This window comes from Camponotus vicinus, unplaced genomic scaffold (assembly GCF_025532165.1).
Source record: "Camponotus vicinus isolate PSW18456_S1 unplaced genomic scaffold, iyCamVici1.0 SCAF_2, whole genome shotgun sequence".
NCBI lineage: Eukaryota > Metazoa > Arthropoda > Insecta > Hymenoptera > Formicidae > Camponotus > Camponotus vicinus.
Window position 1 is genome coordinate 6,404,476 of NW_028141956.1, and position 17,721 is coordinate 6,422,196.

Genomic DNA, 17,721 nt, shown 5'->3' on the forward strand with positions numbered 1-17,721 from the left:
AAATATGATAATTAATAAAAACTTTATATATATATATATATATATATAAAAATATACTATATATATATATATATATATGATGTAAAAAATATGTATAACTTTCTATTATACATATGTAATGCTAATAATGTTCAGTGCTATAGAGATTTATTAATATTTGTGATAAAAAAATTTAATTAAAAAAATATGCTTATAAGATTTTTAATGTGTCATCTCGAACACCTCAGTTGTCGAAATCACTCGTTATGGACTCTAATCATCAATTAAAAAAAAGTTATCTCGCAAGAATATTATAATATCCGCTAACGTCATTTTTAAGCAATCATGACAGCTATGAAAAATAGTTCCGCGATAAAGGGCCTTTCAATATATATAGATTAGAATGCCTAGACCGAGTAGTACAAAATTAACAAACGTGCAGACATTAAAATCGCCAATCAAAGAGCTAAAACATATCTAATAAAAGAGAATAGAATGACAGATGAGCTCTACGAAAGTCTATGAATTTATAGATGAATAACTTGATGACATAGCCAAAAGAATCTCCATAAAGAGAAGGAAAAAGAAAGTCATGCTATTTATTATAAGCAAAGAGATGTGCAAGCATAAGTTTAATATAAAGAATATGAGAAGAGCACTTGATCATACTCAGTAATTATATAACTGCGTAAAAGAAAGACAAGTCAAATCTAAAATATTAAATATTAAGAACCTAAAATTCATATTGAATTCAAAATAATTTCTGCACAATTTTTGATAAAGAATATTATCTTAAGTGAAACATATACAATCGTTCTTGGAAAAAAAATAATTTTTTAATTATAGCAAAGATATAGATAATCTTTTTTATATAAAGCCTTGAGAATTATAGCAAGAAATATAAATATTACAAGTTCTTAGTGATCATGGACAGGATTATTATTTTAATGTTTCTTAATTATTATGTTAATTTACATTCTATATTGAACTTTTACGAACTGTAAATTATACAAATTCTCGCATATCAGAATTGTAAGTCCACAAAATACTGAGATGTAGGATTGTCACATATGGGAAAAAGAAAGGAAAAGAGATGAAAAATTCGGTAGATGAAAGAGAGGGAGAGAGGAAAAGATTGAAAAATATACTTTATAACTCTGAACGAACTATGCGGAGGAGGATTAGCTAAATCGTCGGCAAGGACGTGGCCTAGTCCCCGACGACGATGAAGACGATGACCGATGCACTCTTCAGATCTTACGGGTTACAAGAGCAGAGGCCCGATCCGATCTCGATGTTGCTCGCTTTTGGGCGTGGTTCGATTTCTTGCACAATTTCGTTGCTCATTTTGCGAATCGGGTAACTGGCGAAGGAACCGTCACCCAGTTACATCAGTGAATATGCCCTGTTTTATATATGTATATGTATACCGTTGAGTAGCGTGGAGTATGGTGGGCCTCTCTCGCGGTTCCCGAACAGAGAGGTATAAAAGCCGAAAACCATCCATCCTTTAGTATCATTCGCATTACAAACTCACAAGATCGAACGAAGTACCGATCAACCGAGCAACAATGGCCTTCAAGGTATTGCGCCCAATTTTTCAAGTCCGCTTGACGTAAGCTAACACGTGTGTCGAGAAAGTAGATCCAATCGCTTCTCAATAATTTTGGTGAATTTTTCGTAGTATGACAATTTACCGGTTGGATTCTCCATAATTACGAATTATAATAATTCGAGAATAATTATAGGGCGGTGCATTCGTCGCGTTTTCTCACGGATACCGTCCTTTCCTGTGATATTATTTCATTAATCGATCAAGAAAATATATGTGATTAGTAACATTTATGAGATTATTACAAAAGTAGAGCGTTTAACGTAACATTCCTGATAAATTTTCATGCATGTACATTTTCCATTAATACCACGATTTCACTCGCAAATTATTTCGGATATGTATACGAATCGAACAAAATTGCTGTAATACACATTTTAAATTAAAATGTTAGTATAAAAACAAGATATTTAAATGCAAAATGTAAACGATCTTAATAAAAATTCATCGTATTATTTTTGTTAATTCAATATACACATCTTACATTATCTTTCTTACAATTATATAAGATTTTATTTTATAGTTATATTATTTGTTTACCCTATATTTTTATATAATTAAATTTCATTATATATTTATTTCTATCAATTCTTTGTACTCATGTTTCCTTCTTTCTCAGTTCGTCGCTTTCGCTATCCTGATCGCTGCCGCTAATGCCGGCGTGATCGCGCCCGCCGCCCACCTGGCCTACGCCGCGGCTCCTGCTGCACCCCTGGCTTACGCCGCGGCTCCTGCTGCACACCTGGCTTACGCCGCGGCCCCCGCCGCACGCTTGGCCTACGCCGCGGCTCCTGCTGTCGTCGCCAAGGCCGTCGATGCTGACTACGACGCGCATCCCCAATACAGCTACGCGTACGACGTGCACGACAGTCTGACCGGCGACGACAAGAGCCAGCAGGAGACCCGTGACGGCGATCTCGTTCAGGGCAGCTACTCCCTTCTGGAGGCCGATGGCACCAGGCGTATAGTCGACTACACCGCTGACTCGGTCAACGGATTTAACGCTGTGGTGCGCAAGGAACCCGCCGCTGTCGCCGTCAAGGCTGTCGCTCCAGTCGCCGCTGCACCCCTCGCCTACGCCGCGGCTCCCGTCGCCAAAATCGCTGCCCCCATCGCGCACGCTGCTCCCTTTGCCTATGCCGCCCCCGTAGCCAAATATGCCGCCGCACCAGCTTTTGCTTACAGTGCGCCCATCGCCAAGTTCGCCGCGGCGCCTGCTATCTCCTACGCCGCCCCTGCTGCCTACCTCCATTGAACTGTGACCTGATCGCCATTTAGGAAGGATATACTTGTCGAAGAAATTTTGTTTTCTTCAGCAAGTATATACAAGTCGTGTAAGAGAGTTATATAGATTACCTTCGCCCATTTTCAATATGCTTTGTTCAGTAATTAAATTGAACTCTGGAGAAAAGTAATTTGATTAAGATTATAGTTATTAGCTGCGTTTCTAAAAAAGAATTTGTTTTTTTTTGTGAGAGTGTAGTATAGGATATTTCAATGACTTAAAATAATTGCGTCTTAAATTTTAGAATAATTATAATTTTTATACGGAATAGCTTATTCGTATTTAGAGCTCTTTCCTAATCTCTCGTCATAATTACTGATCGACGCGAGTCAAGATCTCAATTGAGCAAAATTGTTGAAGATGCGGAATGTTACAATTACTATGTTTCCTCTTTGTCAAAATAAATCATCCATTAAACTCAATAAAAATTGTATTGTTTGACGAATAAAATTCATAGTTATATTATTTTCATATCATCATAACATAAAATTACATAATTTAAGATATATACATACAAGTCTTTAAATGTCGAAACACGGTAATCATTATCGTTGGATAACGTTATTTTTTAAGTACAAAAAAAGGCACAAAAAAAATCGCACGAAAGTTACCGAGAAAACGTGGAAATTTCAGTGGATCCAATTACTGAAATTAGGTCAGTCAGGCATTACCTGCCCCCGCTGTTGTTTGTTATCCTGCCTTTCCGAGACATTACCGATTCACGAGCGTTCGTCGAGCACTTTCTCCGGGACGGTGGCCAGCGTGCTCACGCGCGGATTACGTAACGCCGTTACCACGCCCCGTCCAGCCGGCCGATACACACGCACGGCATGCGCATCGCATGTAATACGCGCGTAATGCGTAAAGGTGTTGCGTTATAAGCCCGGGAACCCCCGACCGGACCAGATCCGCGCAATGCCGTGCGAACCTTGATCCACTTACCAGTCCGGCACGGTTTGCGCGATGTATGTATGTATGCACGTCCCTCCATCGCCCACTTCTAGGCACTCTGGATCTCGTGCCTGTTGGCACGAATCAAATTCGGAGAAAATTCTCGCGAATCTATTCAAGTATTCGCGAGTGTGCTGACTGCAAGAATTTTTGCTATAACTTAGAATAAAAATTAGATTTAATATGTATTGAATGAACGTTAAAATATATTTATCCAGATATGAAATTAAATTATTTCTTCTATTTAACGAATATTAGATAGATAAAGAATTTCCCCAATGGATATCAATAGATATCAATGAATATTTTAATAAATGTAGTTTAGTATAGTTATATAGTATAACTATATATAAGTTTTATGTATACCTATATGGTATAATTATAATATATTTGAGTTATTTGATAGTTTTATTATTAAAAAAGAAAGAGCTATAATAAATTACATAATTAGTATAATTAAAGGCACTTTTAACATTTTCGTTGCAAAGTTCTTATTCTTTTATGTGTATCGTAACTCGAATAAAGAAAATTCTATCGTGAATACCATATCGAATAATTCTCTACATAGAATTTCTTATACATGTATTATATAAAAATAAAATTTGTATAATTTTTTCTTACTTTCATAAAAATGGTATGTTTATGAAAATAAGAAAAAACTATCTTGGATATATATAAATATTTAAGTTATTTTTCAACAGTATGAAAACATATTATAAAAATATGTTATTTTTGCTTATCGCTAGGTAACAAATTTCATATTTTTCTTGAGCAAAAAATAAATACCTTTTCTTATCTCATACAATCGACAAGAAATATTGAATAAGAAAAAAGTAATATTAAAGTATTTACTGACTCAGGCCTCTCCTTTCTGGTGGTTGTAGCCTAAAAAGAGTATTGTATTTTGTTGTAATATGTTTTTAGAGAATTATTAACTTTATCTCGCAGTATTTTATAGAAATTTTACAATATTTAAAAGAATTTCATTAATACATTTGAAAATAGAAAATATCTAATTATTTTCCTCAATAGCAAATTGTAAAATCATCTACTTACTGATGAATTGTTATGTAATCGTCGGAAAGAATGTGCGACGTATCTAGAGGTGTGAGAAAAACAAATTGACTCTCTGGATGCGATCTAGTGTGATCTAAAAGAATGTCCATTATCACCCGCCGATTTACTTTGTCCTATACAAATAAACATATGAAAGATAATTATTTCATGTGAATAAAGAATATCAGAAATATCTCATGTATATGGAAAGTCGTTTACCATGAATACATCGAATTCATCAAGAAAATAGAATGGTAACTGAATGCATTCCCATAAAGCCAAAATAAACGCGACAGTCGAGTAAGATCGTTCGCCTCCCGAGAGCGATCTAGTATCGTTATTGGCTTTTTTATCGTCCCGTGCACTCACTTTCAAATCAAGTACTTTATTTACATGATCAATGACTATAGTGCCCTAATAAAATAAAAGAGCAAAAATATGTTTGAAAAGTAGGAATCAATATAATATAATTAAGAAATATTTTTTTATAGCTACCTTATATTGTCTTAGAGAAAGCATGTCAGTGAAAGATTTTTGTACAAGAGTACTGTACAAATCTCTTAACTTCATAAATATATTCTGTCGATGTTTCACTCGATTCATATGTTTCTACAATATATGAATATATTATTATAAAGTATTTTGCGATCTTCAATAAAATAATGATTGGATAATCAATAAAAATTATACAGATTATGTACTCACTTCCCAACTTTGTTTTAATTGAGATGCAAATTCGATGTTTGCTCCATACTTTTGTTCATTTTCTTTCAATTGTTGGCGCAAATCATCCACAGTGCCAAATTGATGTTCTACTTCGCGAATTTTGTCCCGTAAATCAGACAATATAGTTTTGATTTGATTTATAGATCTATAAGAGAAATCAATAACAATATACATCAATATAAATATGTACAAAATTCTATAAATAAAAAATTAAATTTTTGAACTAATAAATAACGTTATATTGTCACTTTATAATACTAACCTTGTCGTATTTATTCTGGGACATTTTGCAGTGGCATTAGAAATTGCTTTCTTTGTAGCTCTTTCTTGTATTTCAAATTCTCCCGTTGCACATTGTACAGCTTGACGAATTTCTGGTAATTTTCGAGTAGCGCGCAGACACTCAAGTCGATAGCTTTCTTTTTTCTGCATGAGCTCCTTTATTTTATCCTGCACAGATATGTACATATAGAATATTAGTTATTAATAAATAATAATTATTTTATTAATAAATAATGAGAAGAAAAAAGACCTACATTAAGAGGATCAATCACTGTGTGTAAATTGTCTCTTAAGTCTCTAAAATGCTTGACTTCTGCATGAAGAGATTTTACATTTTTCTGAAGTTCTTGCACATTTTCAGCTAACAGCTTTTCTGTATTACTTTCTAATACTAATTTTTTCTCCAATTCAGCAGCTTCGTTTCGCTGTAAATAATAAAATAAATTATATAATATATATGTTTCGCAATGTTTTAGAACAAAAAAAATATATATATATATATATACACAGGGTGTCCTAGACCACCCGTACACCCCTTTTCTTTCAAAAACTAAGCATTTTAGAGAAAAACGTTTTCGACAAAAATTGTATGGTTTTGAGGGGAACATAAGATGGTGTCATTGGTTTGACCTTGGATGGCATCGTTAAGGTGAGGTCAAGGACACCTTTAATTTCTTAAATGGAACCACCTATTTTTTATTGCATATTCTTATAGCTTATGTCGAGAGCTTTCCAAAACACTATAATAAAGTATTTTTTCATCAAGTACTTTTCGAGTTATAAGGCTTGAAATAATTTCTTAATTTTACATAAACCATAAAATATCTAGTAAAATATTCATTTTTCGATTATCTTACCTTAATACTTTTATGTACAAAATAATGAGAGGAATCAATTGGTGTAAAGAAAACACAAAATTGTTTCGAAAAAAAAAATGTAATTTGTAATTAATTACATTTTTTTTTTCGAAACAATTATGTGTTTTCTTTACACCAATCGATTTCTCTCATTATTTTGTACATAAAAGTATTAAGGTAAGATAATCGAAAAATGAATATTTTACTAGATATTTTATGGTTTATGTAAAATTAAGAAATTATTTCAAGCCTTATAACTCGAAAAGTACTTGATGAAAAAATACTTTATTATAGTGTTTTGGAAAGCTCTCGACATAAGCTATAAGAATATGCAATAAAAAATAGGTGGTTCCATTTAAGAAATTAAAGGTGTCCTTGACCTCACCTTAACGATGCCATCCAAGGTCAAACCAATGACACCATCTTATGTTCCCCTCAAAACCATACAATTTTTGTCGAAAACGTTTTTCTCTAAAATGCTTAGTTTTTGAAAGAAAAGGGGTGTACGGATGGTCTAGGACACCCTGTATATATATGTATGTATGTATAATTAAGAGAAATGATTTCTGACTACTCACAAAAACATCAGCAGATGTAGCTTCATTTGAGTCGATTTTATCTTTCAATTCATTGATCAAATCAGTACATTCACCTTGTGTGGTTCTTAGCTTGCGAACCGTTGCACTTACATTATTTAACTCGGAAATAGTGCGCTTTACTTTTTCATTTACAGCATTATATGCTGCAACAGCTTCTCGCTTTTTATTTTCTACTACCTGAAGTTCTTCTCTCAGTGTTCTTAATGTAAAAAGAAATTAATATAAATGCTAAATAATAATTATATTAAATTTTCTATCACATGTTATAAATAAACTATTGTAGATAAATAAATCTTTACACTTACTGCATCGCTTCCATAGTAGAAACTTGCAGAAACTTAGCACGTGTACCACATTTTCCACCATAAGTTCTATAATTTGGATCAGGATAGAATAAATCACCTCCTTTGGTAAAAGCTCTTTTGCAATTCTTTGGCACTTTTGTAGCATCCGACATTATCTCACAGGCTTCGCTGCTTGTCGGTATAAGAAGTACGCACTCAATCTGGCATTGATCTATCAAACAGTTAGCCACAATAGGATCTTCTATAACCATTGCTTCGAAGAGATTAGAATACTGTGATGACTGCGTACAGTGTCGTCTAACATCATGTACCTGGTTAAAAAACTTGCTACATATAATTTGAGGAATATTCTGATTATAGAAAATTTCCTTCATGATGCTATTCAATAATTTAGCATCCTGAGTGTTATCCACACAAAACGAGCTAAGCATACGAGAATTTAGATAATTTTCTATTGCTGGTGTCCAAGATGCATCCTTCACTTTTATATAAGCACCAATAGGACCACGTGGTTTCTCTTTGAATCGTTTCTTCTTATATTCTTCGTCAATTCTTCTTAACAAACGTGGTATGTTTGGCCCAAACACACTTAATGCATTATCAGATTGTTGTTCAAATGCACTTAAGTCTTTCTTGATCTTATTTATGTGTCTATCGAAATTTTCTACTTCAATTTTAGCAGACTGTACTTCTTGTAAAAGTCGCACTTTATCAGCTTCTAAGTGCATTAATTCGGTTTGCTTTGTACGTAATGAAGCTTCCAATTCATCCAATTTCTCTTGAAGTTTTGATAGACGCTCTGTCATTTCTCTTCTCTTATTATGTTCTTCATTGTTACAGCTTTCTAACTTTTGAACTTCCTTTTTCAACAGATTAATATCATTTTCTAACCGTTTTTTATTGGCTGTTATAGAATACCATTCGCGTTGTTTATTAGAGTGCGCTTCACACGCGGCAGTATATTTTTCCTTTGCACTATTGTACGCTTCACTACTGTCTATTACTTCTTGTTCTGCTTTTTGAATTTCTTGTTTTACTTCTTTGATTTTTGCATCAATTTCTTCATCTTTTGCTGCTATAGATAATTCCACATTCTGAAGTTCCTTCAGATTATTTTCATACATTTTTAAAGTTTCCTGCATTTTATTAAGTTTAGATTCCTCCACAATAGCTGTAGCCCACTGAAGCTCCATTTCAAGATTATTTAGTTCCGTTCGTGATTCGTCTATTTCCTCTACTCTATGTATATTTTCCTTCAATTTCTGTATCTCTGCTTTTACTTGCAACAAGGCTTCAGAGTGTACCTTTAATTTGTCATATTCGCCTTCGCAAATTTCTAAAGCTTCTTCGTAATTATTTTTGATAGTGTCTAAAAGAGTAGCTTTCATAAATAAATTATATTTTTCATCAGCCTTAGAAGAAACTAGGAATGTTCTTGAAACATCCTGATTTAAAACAGAAATTGGATTATCGATTTGTATGTTCATTGTTTCTGTAATACTGTCTAATTCATCCCGTTTTGTAGAAATGATATCTCCTGCAATATATTTGTTTTTGATGAGTATATATAAAAAAACCACAATTATGTGTTTGAATTATTGAAAGCAAAATTTATATTTAAAGTACCTCTCCAGTTTTTAATCTTATATGATGAGGTATTTCCAATAGTACGTTGAACTGTTATTGTATCGCCATAAATATCATGTTTAAATGCAGTATCTCCCTTATTAATTAATGTAATTTCAATAATAGCTGAGTTCTTGCCTTTCTTTATAAATTCTGTAATATCACAGTGAGCATAACTCATTATATTGTTCTATTAATAAAAAATATTAAAGAAATACTTAATACTTACATAATAGATAGTACTCATTTTTGTATATCAAAAAAAGATCAAAAGAATGTTAAAAAAATGTTTAAGACATTAACAAAAATGTACAAAATAAGCATGTAAAGTAATTGATTTCGCATTGCATATAATAAATAAAAACGAACAAATCACTTGTTTTACTAAAAACCAAATATTCTAGTTTTAATGAAATTGATTTTTCGATATATTCAGTAACTATTTTCTAGTGATCTAATGAGTACTATTTATCTTTTAAGTTCTAAATTTTTTTTTCAATATTCTATATGTGGAATAAAAAACAACTTAAAATATACCTTTGACAGAAGTTCCTCTACTTGTAACATTTGCTCTTGCGCCAAGTCCAACAGTCAATGCTGTTAGTATGGCACTTTTGCCACTGCCATTACGTCCCACAATAAAGTTAACATTCTCATTTAGTACTATCTCCAAGGCTTCATGACACATGAAGTTACGAACACGAATGCTTTTCACCTTTCCAGCTGTATGCTACAACATACAAATAATGAAATGATTATATAATGAGAATATGTTTAAAATAGGTGATATAATTTTCAAAAATTGTATGTGCAAAAATCTATTTAAATTAATTAGTGTCTTTTCAAGCTTTATATATTTTATGTTTGCTCGTGATTGGATAGTTTTATCGATATAATCAATGTAGTTTTAATAAAGTATATTTTGTTGAAAATACCTCCACAGGGATATTGTTATTCTCAGTATGTTTGGAACGTTTAGCCTGCTCATTATCGGGCTTCTCCGTGGCTTTCTTCTTTCGACCGTTCACAGTACTTTCCATCTTTCGAGCTGTTGTAACGTTAATCCTTGATGTATTTAAACAAGGAGTGACAAACGCAATTAGCGTTTAAATTTTATCATTGCAACTGTCGTGAATGTAAATTTTCGTCGTATTCCGATCGAAATTTCGAGGTTGCTAATGTTAATTTCTCTAATCACGTTGAACGTCGTTAGCGAACAAAATAGAAAAACGTTTATCAAGCTGTATCAAGCGTATTGATGTGATCTCCTTCATCAAACATCGAGATTCACGTGTGAAATTCTCGCACTGCGTCCTATCCTGCACGCGCCTGTACGTTCCCGCCAGGCAACAATTGGCGATAAGCTTTCTTTTTTTTCTCTCTCGGCGTCCTACCGCTCGACCCGCTCGACGATCTCGAACACACTGATCTCTGCGCTGATTGGTCGACGTCATCGCTTTTGAATCCGTTAGAAGAATCGAACGTAAAATAACATCCATGCTATAAAATAATTATATTATTATGTTATAATATAATATAATATAAATATTGTAAATTTTATTTTATTATAAATATTGTATAATATATTATATATTTCTGACAATATAAACAATGATATATAAACAACGCGATTCTTGCACCGTCATTTTGAATTTCGAAAAAGATCGAAATCACTTTTATTCTTTAAAGATTTCAGAGATCACGCTACGTCCTGCTTAAATAATCCAAATAGAGATCGAAAGGAAAATTGTATAAAATTCGCAACTCACCTTTTTCTTAAAAAAAGGACGATTTTTCTCGCGCCCAATTTTCTTCTATATAAACTCGCTCTTGCTACGGTGCATCCATAGACATATAAAATACATAGACGAGCATTAATACCGATAAAAGCTATGACCCCGTGGAAAATTATATTAGGTCCAGCTTACATTAATCGTTTGATCGTATCAAATAATGCATTTTAGCCAATGACTAAACCAATTTATTAATTATTTATTATTAATTATTAATTATTAATTATTTATTACGTGTATTAATTGCTGTAAACTAGACAAAAAGAAGACGTAACAGCATCTGTGCGAATACGCATGCGCGAAATTTGCTCCAACATTGCATCGAAGTGTGATATTCTCTATGTATTTTGTATGCTATGGATGCATCTCCTCTGTGATCTCCTCCCACCACGTAGTCCCGGTGCACTGGTCCCTTTAAAATTTGAATTGCTGTCGGTTACAAAGTCCATCGCAACCGCACTCGGCGAGAGGTACGTACTTATGCGTCAGTGCGCGCAAATGGCGCGAGTGCGTATCTGTGTGTTGGGCAATTTCACATAAATTACTCGGGATTGCAGGTTGCGACAAGTAGCGACCTGTTGAATGTCCCGCTGAATCCAGTGGAGTTGGACGAGGATCTGCGACGTGAGGTGAGTCCAGTTGGAGTAATAGTAGTATAGAGTCTAGAGAATAGATAAAGGAAGTCCGATGAAACCCTTGTGACCTTTAATTTTGTTATAGCGCGAACGCAGACGTAAGGATGTCGGATTCGAGCGGGGACAACGCCAAGTACAAGTGGACGCCCGAGAGCACCGCGCTTCTCGTCTCGGTGTGGTCCGATCGACAAGTACAGAAGCAGCTCGAATATGCTCCCCGGCCACAGATAATCTGGGAAAGCGTAGCGCGTTACATGAGAAAGAAAGGCTACAACGTCGTGGGCAAGCAGTGTCGATCGCGCATGAAGCAGGTGCTCGTGTGCTATCGTGAGGCCAAACGAGCGGGCACTCGTGCTGGTGTGGAACAGTACTACGAGACCATTGATCGGGTGCTAAAGAATAAGCGATTGGAGCAGACCAATGTTAATGTTGGCGTGGACACAGTAGGTCAGTAAATAGGGACTGTTGATTGTAAGACATCAGTTCAACATGCAAAAGTTTCTAAAGAAATATCTGTTTAAGAAAGGATGTTCAAGATATTTAAAAGACATCTGATATAAATTAGGCATGTGTTTAGACATTTTTAGAAAGATTCTTTCAACATTTATGTTGTTTTTATATTTACAAAACATTAATATTATAAAAGTACATTAATTATAATTATTATGTATTTATATACTTCTGTAATTTGTCACTAGATGCAACTGCCAATTATGTAAAATCACCTCCAAAGGATGTGAAGACTAACAAGAATCTACAGATGAGACTGAAAGTTCAGGAGCCTGTGCAATCTCTCTTTCGAACAGAGGCTCTATCCCCTACATGGACAATAGGATGTAAGGCATTTTGTTTTCTTATAAAGAATCTTCTTTTTGGTGTCAGATTTTATGTTTCTTTTCCTGCAGGTGAAAATGAGTATCCAGATTCACCCGAATCGAATGAGACCATAATAGCCAAGCCATATAGAGTGTTCTCCCCTACAAGAGATGTTGCTATAAATACCGGCGAGCGTTTTGTTCAAATTGGCAATCGAGCTGTACAAACAAATCCAATAGAGAAACCGATGCGAGAGAACTATCAGCCAAATTTACTGACTTCTTATCCATATGGAGAAATTCCTTATCAGAATACGGTGCAAAATGTTCAGAATCAGATTATTCAAGAAAACATGCAACAATATCAAAATATCCAGCAGCAAAATTGTGGAATCGGATGGAATCAATTGCCGCAACGGAATGTGCCGGCGAACAATCAGTTCAGTTACCAACACAATGTGAATCAGCAATCCTTGCCAAATGGAATAACGCAGAGTAACGTAATGCAGAATTTTAATGTGGAAAATATAGTGCGTCAACAAAATCAGTTGCAGCAAGGAGCACTGTATGCAGATAACCGGGCAATGCCGCAAGAACCGTGTAAAGTCGCTTACAGACAAAACTTGGCGACAGCCTATAGACAATATCAAGATACTCGCCTGGCTTGCACAACGAATGTCAAGCAAAATGGATCACTATCGCCAGATTATTCACCAGATGTGTCGCAGAACTTGAATGATGGTTTCTGCTTGTCGAAGAGCGATGAGAAGACACATAATTTGAACGAGACGTATAATCGACCCGCTAATTTGGACAATCCCAATGTAGTGGACGCGACTGTCATGACGAATAATGCGACTTGTAACGACGACAGTATGTTGTTGGAATTTTTGTTGGATTCGCCTATTCCATCGGAGAATGGTGGAAAGTCACGGGATAGTGCCGTAAATACCGATGAAATGCCGAGTGCACCGTTTAGAAAGAAGAAAGCACAGAAATTAGAACAGCTTGTGCTTAACGCGATTAATTCTCAAAATGAAGTCGTCAATAAGGTAATTTAATAAGTAAATTTCTGATATTTTATACTTGTATAACATTTTTTTAAATCAAATTTTACTCTTTTTTTCCCTTATATATTTTCTTGATATCTTATTTTTTTATCTTTCTCTTTTTCTCTTATATTTTTTGTATTTATACAAAATGTAATGCTTATATTATTTCAATTTTTTTAGATTTTAGCCGTGCAAAACGACATGGTGACACGATTTCTCGATGTAGACAGAGATCGACAGAATAGGCTCGAGAATAGATTGGATCATTTACTGAACGTTGTCCATGCTACAGTACTTAATAAAAATGATACGTCCTCGCCACCGCCACCATTGCCGGAACCTGCGATTACTTCCTTGCTTCCGCCACCGAAGCCTGGAATGGTCCCGCCCAAGTTGGACTTAGTTCCGCCGAAGCCTTGTCGTGTTCCTTGCACGATACCGAATTCAAATATCGAGCTAGTTAATCAGAACCCTATTTTGACTAGACCCGGTGTAATATCGCCGATCGCTGTCAGTCCAGCAGGCAGAAAACTCGGCACGATATGGTCAAAATTAGGTCCGGTATCCACGTCACCGTTTGTAAAAGCTCAACAACGGCTCGGCCTTCAGCTTATCGATAATAATGATGCTCGTACGCAATCCTCAGCGGAAAGACGCATCGCGAAAGAAGCGGGCAAACTGCATATGGATAAGCAAAGTTTAATATACGAGACGGCTAAGTTGCTAGAGATGGAACGTGAGCTCGAGGCGAGAATAGAAAACGCACGATTGGAAATGAATATGGGTCAAATCTTAACTACACGCAGAAAGCTTTTCACGCAACGAGAACCCACTCCTATTATAATACTCACTGCAGCTTTCTTAGACGCTGAGTGTCGCGCCTGCGAACAAGATCCGCCTTATTGCGGTACCTGGGAATCGCGGAAGAAGATGTTTAAGTACACGCAGAAGGATGATCTTCTGGCTGGACAGGGCGAAAGTTACGAGTGTTTGCGTCAATTAAACGTGGCAACTCGACATAACTATCCGGGCTGCGAACCGTACGATACATCGACTCCAGCGAAATTACCATTCAACAATATCACCAATAATGATACTACAGAGCCAAAACAGACTATCCAACAATTGGCGCGACTCGTGATGAACAGCACGAGATGGCGAGATACCGCTCTGCAGAATCAGCAGCAAAACAAAGTCCATTCCGCAGCTGCAATCCGACCGGTAAACCAAAACATTGCTGATATCGAATACAATGCGACTTTCACTGCTCCGAAGGCGAATGCACCTCCACCAGTTCCCGAAGAACAAGGATTCATGAAGGGTTATGATGTAACGCAACAGAAACAAGGCAGTCATAATGAAGCAACATCTGATAATAGACCACTGAAAAATGATTTATGTGGTCAATCCAAATTTCCAATGGGATTTACCACCACTATGTTAACCGTTAATGATCAGAAAAGCACCACTTTACCAAGACAAACAAACAGTAGAGCGGTTAAATCATTAAGATTCAGTGAGAATCCATTGAACGATCGCAAAAACAACGTTCGTTTTATGGATGAGGCGCTGGCTGAATTACAACGAATGTATATCGAACGTCAAGCCGCTCAAAAACCAGAAATACTATTGCCCTTTACAGATAATAATGGCGTGATGAGCATACAGAATCTCAATATGATAGAGCGTTACGTGAGCGATCTGAAGAAGTCGATCAAGGACAAGGATACAGATTCGGACAACGATGATGAGTTTCTCGATACTACCACTAGCATGCATCCGACATGCGTGGCACGTAGAGGCTCGCTGACATCGAACGGTACAGCATCCACGGAGACAGCTAACTCGTTGAAGCTCGGTAAAACGGCAGCTAACTGCAGAATAAGTTAAAGAGAAAGAAAGAATCTCAAATATATATGATATTTTATATTTTTATTTTTAATTTGCGCGACTCATGTCTTCCTAATAATTGCTCAACTGTGTGCGTCAGTTCCTCATCACTTGTTATTTCATAAAACACATATTATTTTTCTATTAATGTTATAGCCTGATCATTATGATCATCATGAAATCGCTTTAAAATTCTATGAAGATTAAAATTTAAATTAATCTAATGTTTAAACTGAGCTAATACACATGGCTCTTATTAATCCTCAAATACTCGCTTATAGAAAATTATAAATAAATATTAGCAATATTATCTCTTTTCTCCAAGCAAATTTAATATTATATTTTATTTTTAAAATTCAATTTTTATTTTTAAAATTCAAAATTTTATTTTTAAAATTCAAATATTTTTAAAATTCAAAAAATTTAATAATACAAGCAAAAACATGTTAATTTTTTTCATATTTCTTGTTTTATAAGAAAGTACAAGAGAGAGAAATCATTTGTGGGAAATTGCAAATACTTAAGCATTAATATAGATCTTATTAATATACTATCTTTATATTATTAATTGCTATATTAATGTAATTTAGTGGTGTTCTATCATTATCTTCGTAGAATAATACATTCCATAGAAATATATTATACATACTAATGATTTAAATCAAGCATACAGTGCAATCATATCTGTTGAGACATCTTTATCAATTGTTTTTATTGTTAAGATCTTATTATATATCACTTCTATTATACACACACATATAGTTTACGCATATATTTTCATATAATATGCATTATTATGCGTTATTATAATATGCATTATTATTATGCAAATTTTTTAACGATTAAGCAATTCAATAATTAAGTATTGCACAAGATTCGAGAGAGAATACTTATTCTCTCGTATATCCTTCAATAAGAATAAAACATTTTTATAGGAGCAATCTTGTATTTTTACATTATGACAATTATGTACGAATTTTTTTACTCTGCGATATATATTTATCATATAATTATATATAATAGATAAAGTCATCGCTTCTCCAAATTAGTGATGTGCAAATTTAATTTGTAAACAAGTGCCTTATTATTAATAAATTTAATTAAAAATTGTATTTATATTGCATTGTATTTTTAATTAACTCTCTTGAAATTTCTATATAACTTAGGTAAGCATCAAATCATCAGTAACTACCGCCAAGGATATGTAAGATATTTATCGTACTGGCGAAATAATTATATATGCAGGAAAATATTTTCTCTTGTGAGATAAGGTAATGGTGGCATTAATTTTAACAATTAGATTATATAACAATAAGAACTGATACTTTTTCCACAAAATTAAAGGAGGGATAAATTACAATGAAAAGATTGATCTTTTAATTAATGATTATTCATTTAAATAATCCGTGTGTGTGTTCAATTTTATATTTTTACACATTAAATTATATTATTTTCTCCCTATTTTATTACATATCAATAAACATTTGTGAGTAATATATGTGATAAATATTATGTATGTGAGTATATGAGACATCAAAAGTTATATTATATAAAATTAATATGATATATGTATGTATAATCTTATTTTTCATTTTTCGTTACTTTCACTTCATTGAAGTAGTTGTAACAGTATTTGTCAAAGAAGACTTAATATTCAGGATTAGTAATATGGCCAGCAAAGAGCGGTATCATTTCACGAACGCCTGTTTCTTCATTTGTCGAGGAAACTTTTCCTATAGTATATACGAATGGATGATTTATTTTGAATTCCTCTTGATAACGTCGGGCGGATTTCATCATCATAATACCTGTAAAATAATCATTATATGATACCAAGAATCTCATTAAATATCGCGTTGCGAATCTACTTATGTGCAAGTCGATTTTCTTTCGTCTCAATATATTTAATATTATATATTAGATATTATTTCTCTTTCATACAATTAATGCACACAATACATAATATATAGATGTCTAATATATATGAATATATCTTTTAATAATTAATATAATTTTAAATATGTTGTGTGAGGATATTAACACAATATTTTAATATTTCATATGTGACGAGCATAACATATAGGAAGCATAATGCATTAATTAGAATTTAATATAATGAAATACAGTATGTTATTACACGATAAAAGTGATGAAATAATCTTTCTGCTAGCCTCATATCGAAAGTTATATTGACATTCGTTAGATTAATTATCAATCGATGATTTTGCACTTAAAAGATGTACTTTTTTTTCTTTAAA

At 33.8% G+C, this 17,721-nt stretch overlaps 4 protein-coding genes across 6 annotated transcripts in view; 2 read left to right on the plus strand and 2 right to left on the minus strand.

Moving 5' to 3' along the window:
• The first annotated feature begins 1,418 nt into the window (after positions 1–1,418).
• Cpr1 (cuticular protein 1) lies at positions 1,419–3,323 on the plus strand. Its single transcript, XM_083091044.1, has 2 exons — positions 1,419–1,562; positions 2,211–3,323. The coding sequence occupies exons 1-2, from the start codon at positions 1,551–1,553 to the stop codon at positions 2,844–2,846; spliced, it is 648 nt and encodes a 215-aa protein (XP_082947170.1). The 5' UTR covers positions 1,419–1,550; the 3' UTR covers positions 2,847–3,323.
• Positions 3,324–4,287: 964 nt separating this feature from the next.
• Smc6 (Structural maintenance of chromosomes 6) lies at positions 4,288–10,695 on the minus strand. The gene is made up of 12 exons (XM_083090848.1): positions 10,214–10,695; positions 9,816–10,008; positions 9,279–9,431; positions 7,653–9,189; positions 7,327–7,546; positions 6,146–6,316; positions 5,872–6,059; positions 5,589–5,754; positions 5,379–5,492; positions 5,103–5,297; positions 4,884–5,017; positions 4,288–4,712 (listed from the first exon to the last, which is right to left on the minus strand). Exons 1-12 carry the CDS (start codon positions 10,316–10,318, stop codon positions 4,676–4,678), a joined length of 3,213 nt encoding a protein of 1,070 aa, XP_082946974.1. The 5' UTR covers positions 10,319–10,695; the 3' UTR covers positions 4,288–4,675.
• A 723-nt stretch (positions 10,696–11,418) lies between these two features.
• Positions 11,419–16,556, plus strand: LOC145966633 (uncharacterized). Of its 2 annotated transcripts, XM_083090850.1 has the most exons (6): positions 11,419–11,541; positions 11,629–11,700; positions 11,792–12,153; positions 12,405–12,542; positions 12,612–13,573; positions 13,754–16,556. In XM_083090850.1, exons 3-6 carry the CDS (start codon positions 11,811–11,813, stop codon positions 15,461–15,463), a joined length of 3,153 nt encoding a protein of 1,050 aa, XP_082946976.1. In that variant the 5' UTR covers positions 11,419–11,541; positions 11,629–11,700; positions 11,792–11,810; the 3' UTR covers positions 15,464–16,556. The 2 variants fall into 2 exon arrangements, with proteins under 2 accessions (XP_082946976.1, XP_082946975.1); XM_083090849.1 differs by having other exon boundaries at positions 11,444–11,700.
• The window catches only part of LOC145966635 (alaserpin), a 37,787-nt gene continuing 35,554 nt past the window's right edge, over positions 15,489–17,721 (minus strand). The window contains exon 8 of one of the 2 annotated variants that reach the window (XM_083090853.1): positions 15,489–17,271. In XM_083090853.1, coding sequence (XP_082946979.1) covers positions 17,111–17,271 — 161 coding nt within the window. In that variant the 3' untranslated portion in view covers positions 15,489–17,110. The remainder of the gene's footprint in view (positions 17,272–17,721) is intronic. The other variant, XM_083090870.1, reaches the window with a different exon arrangement.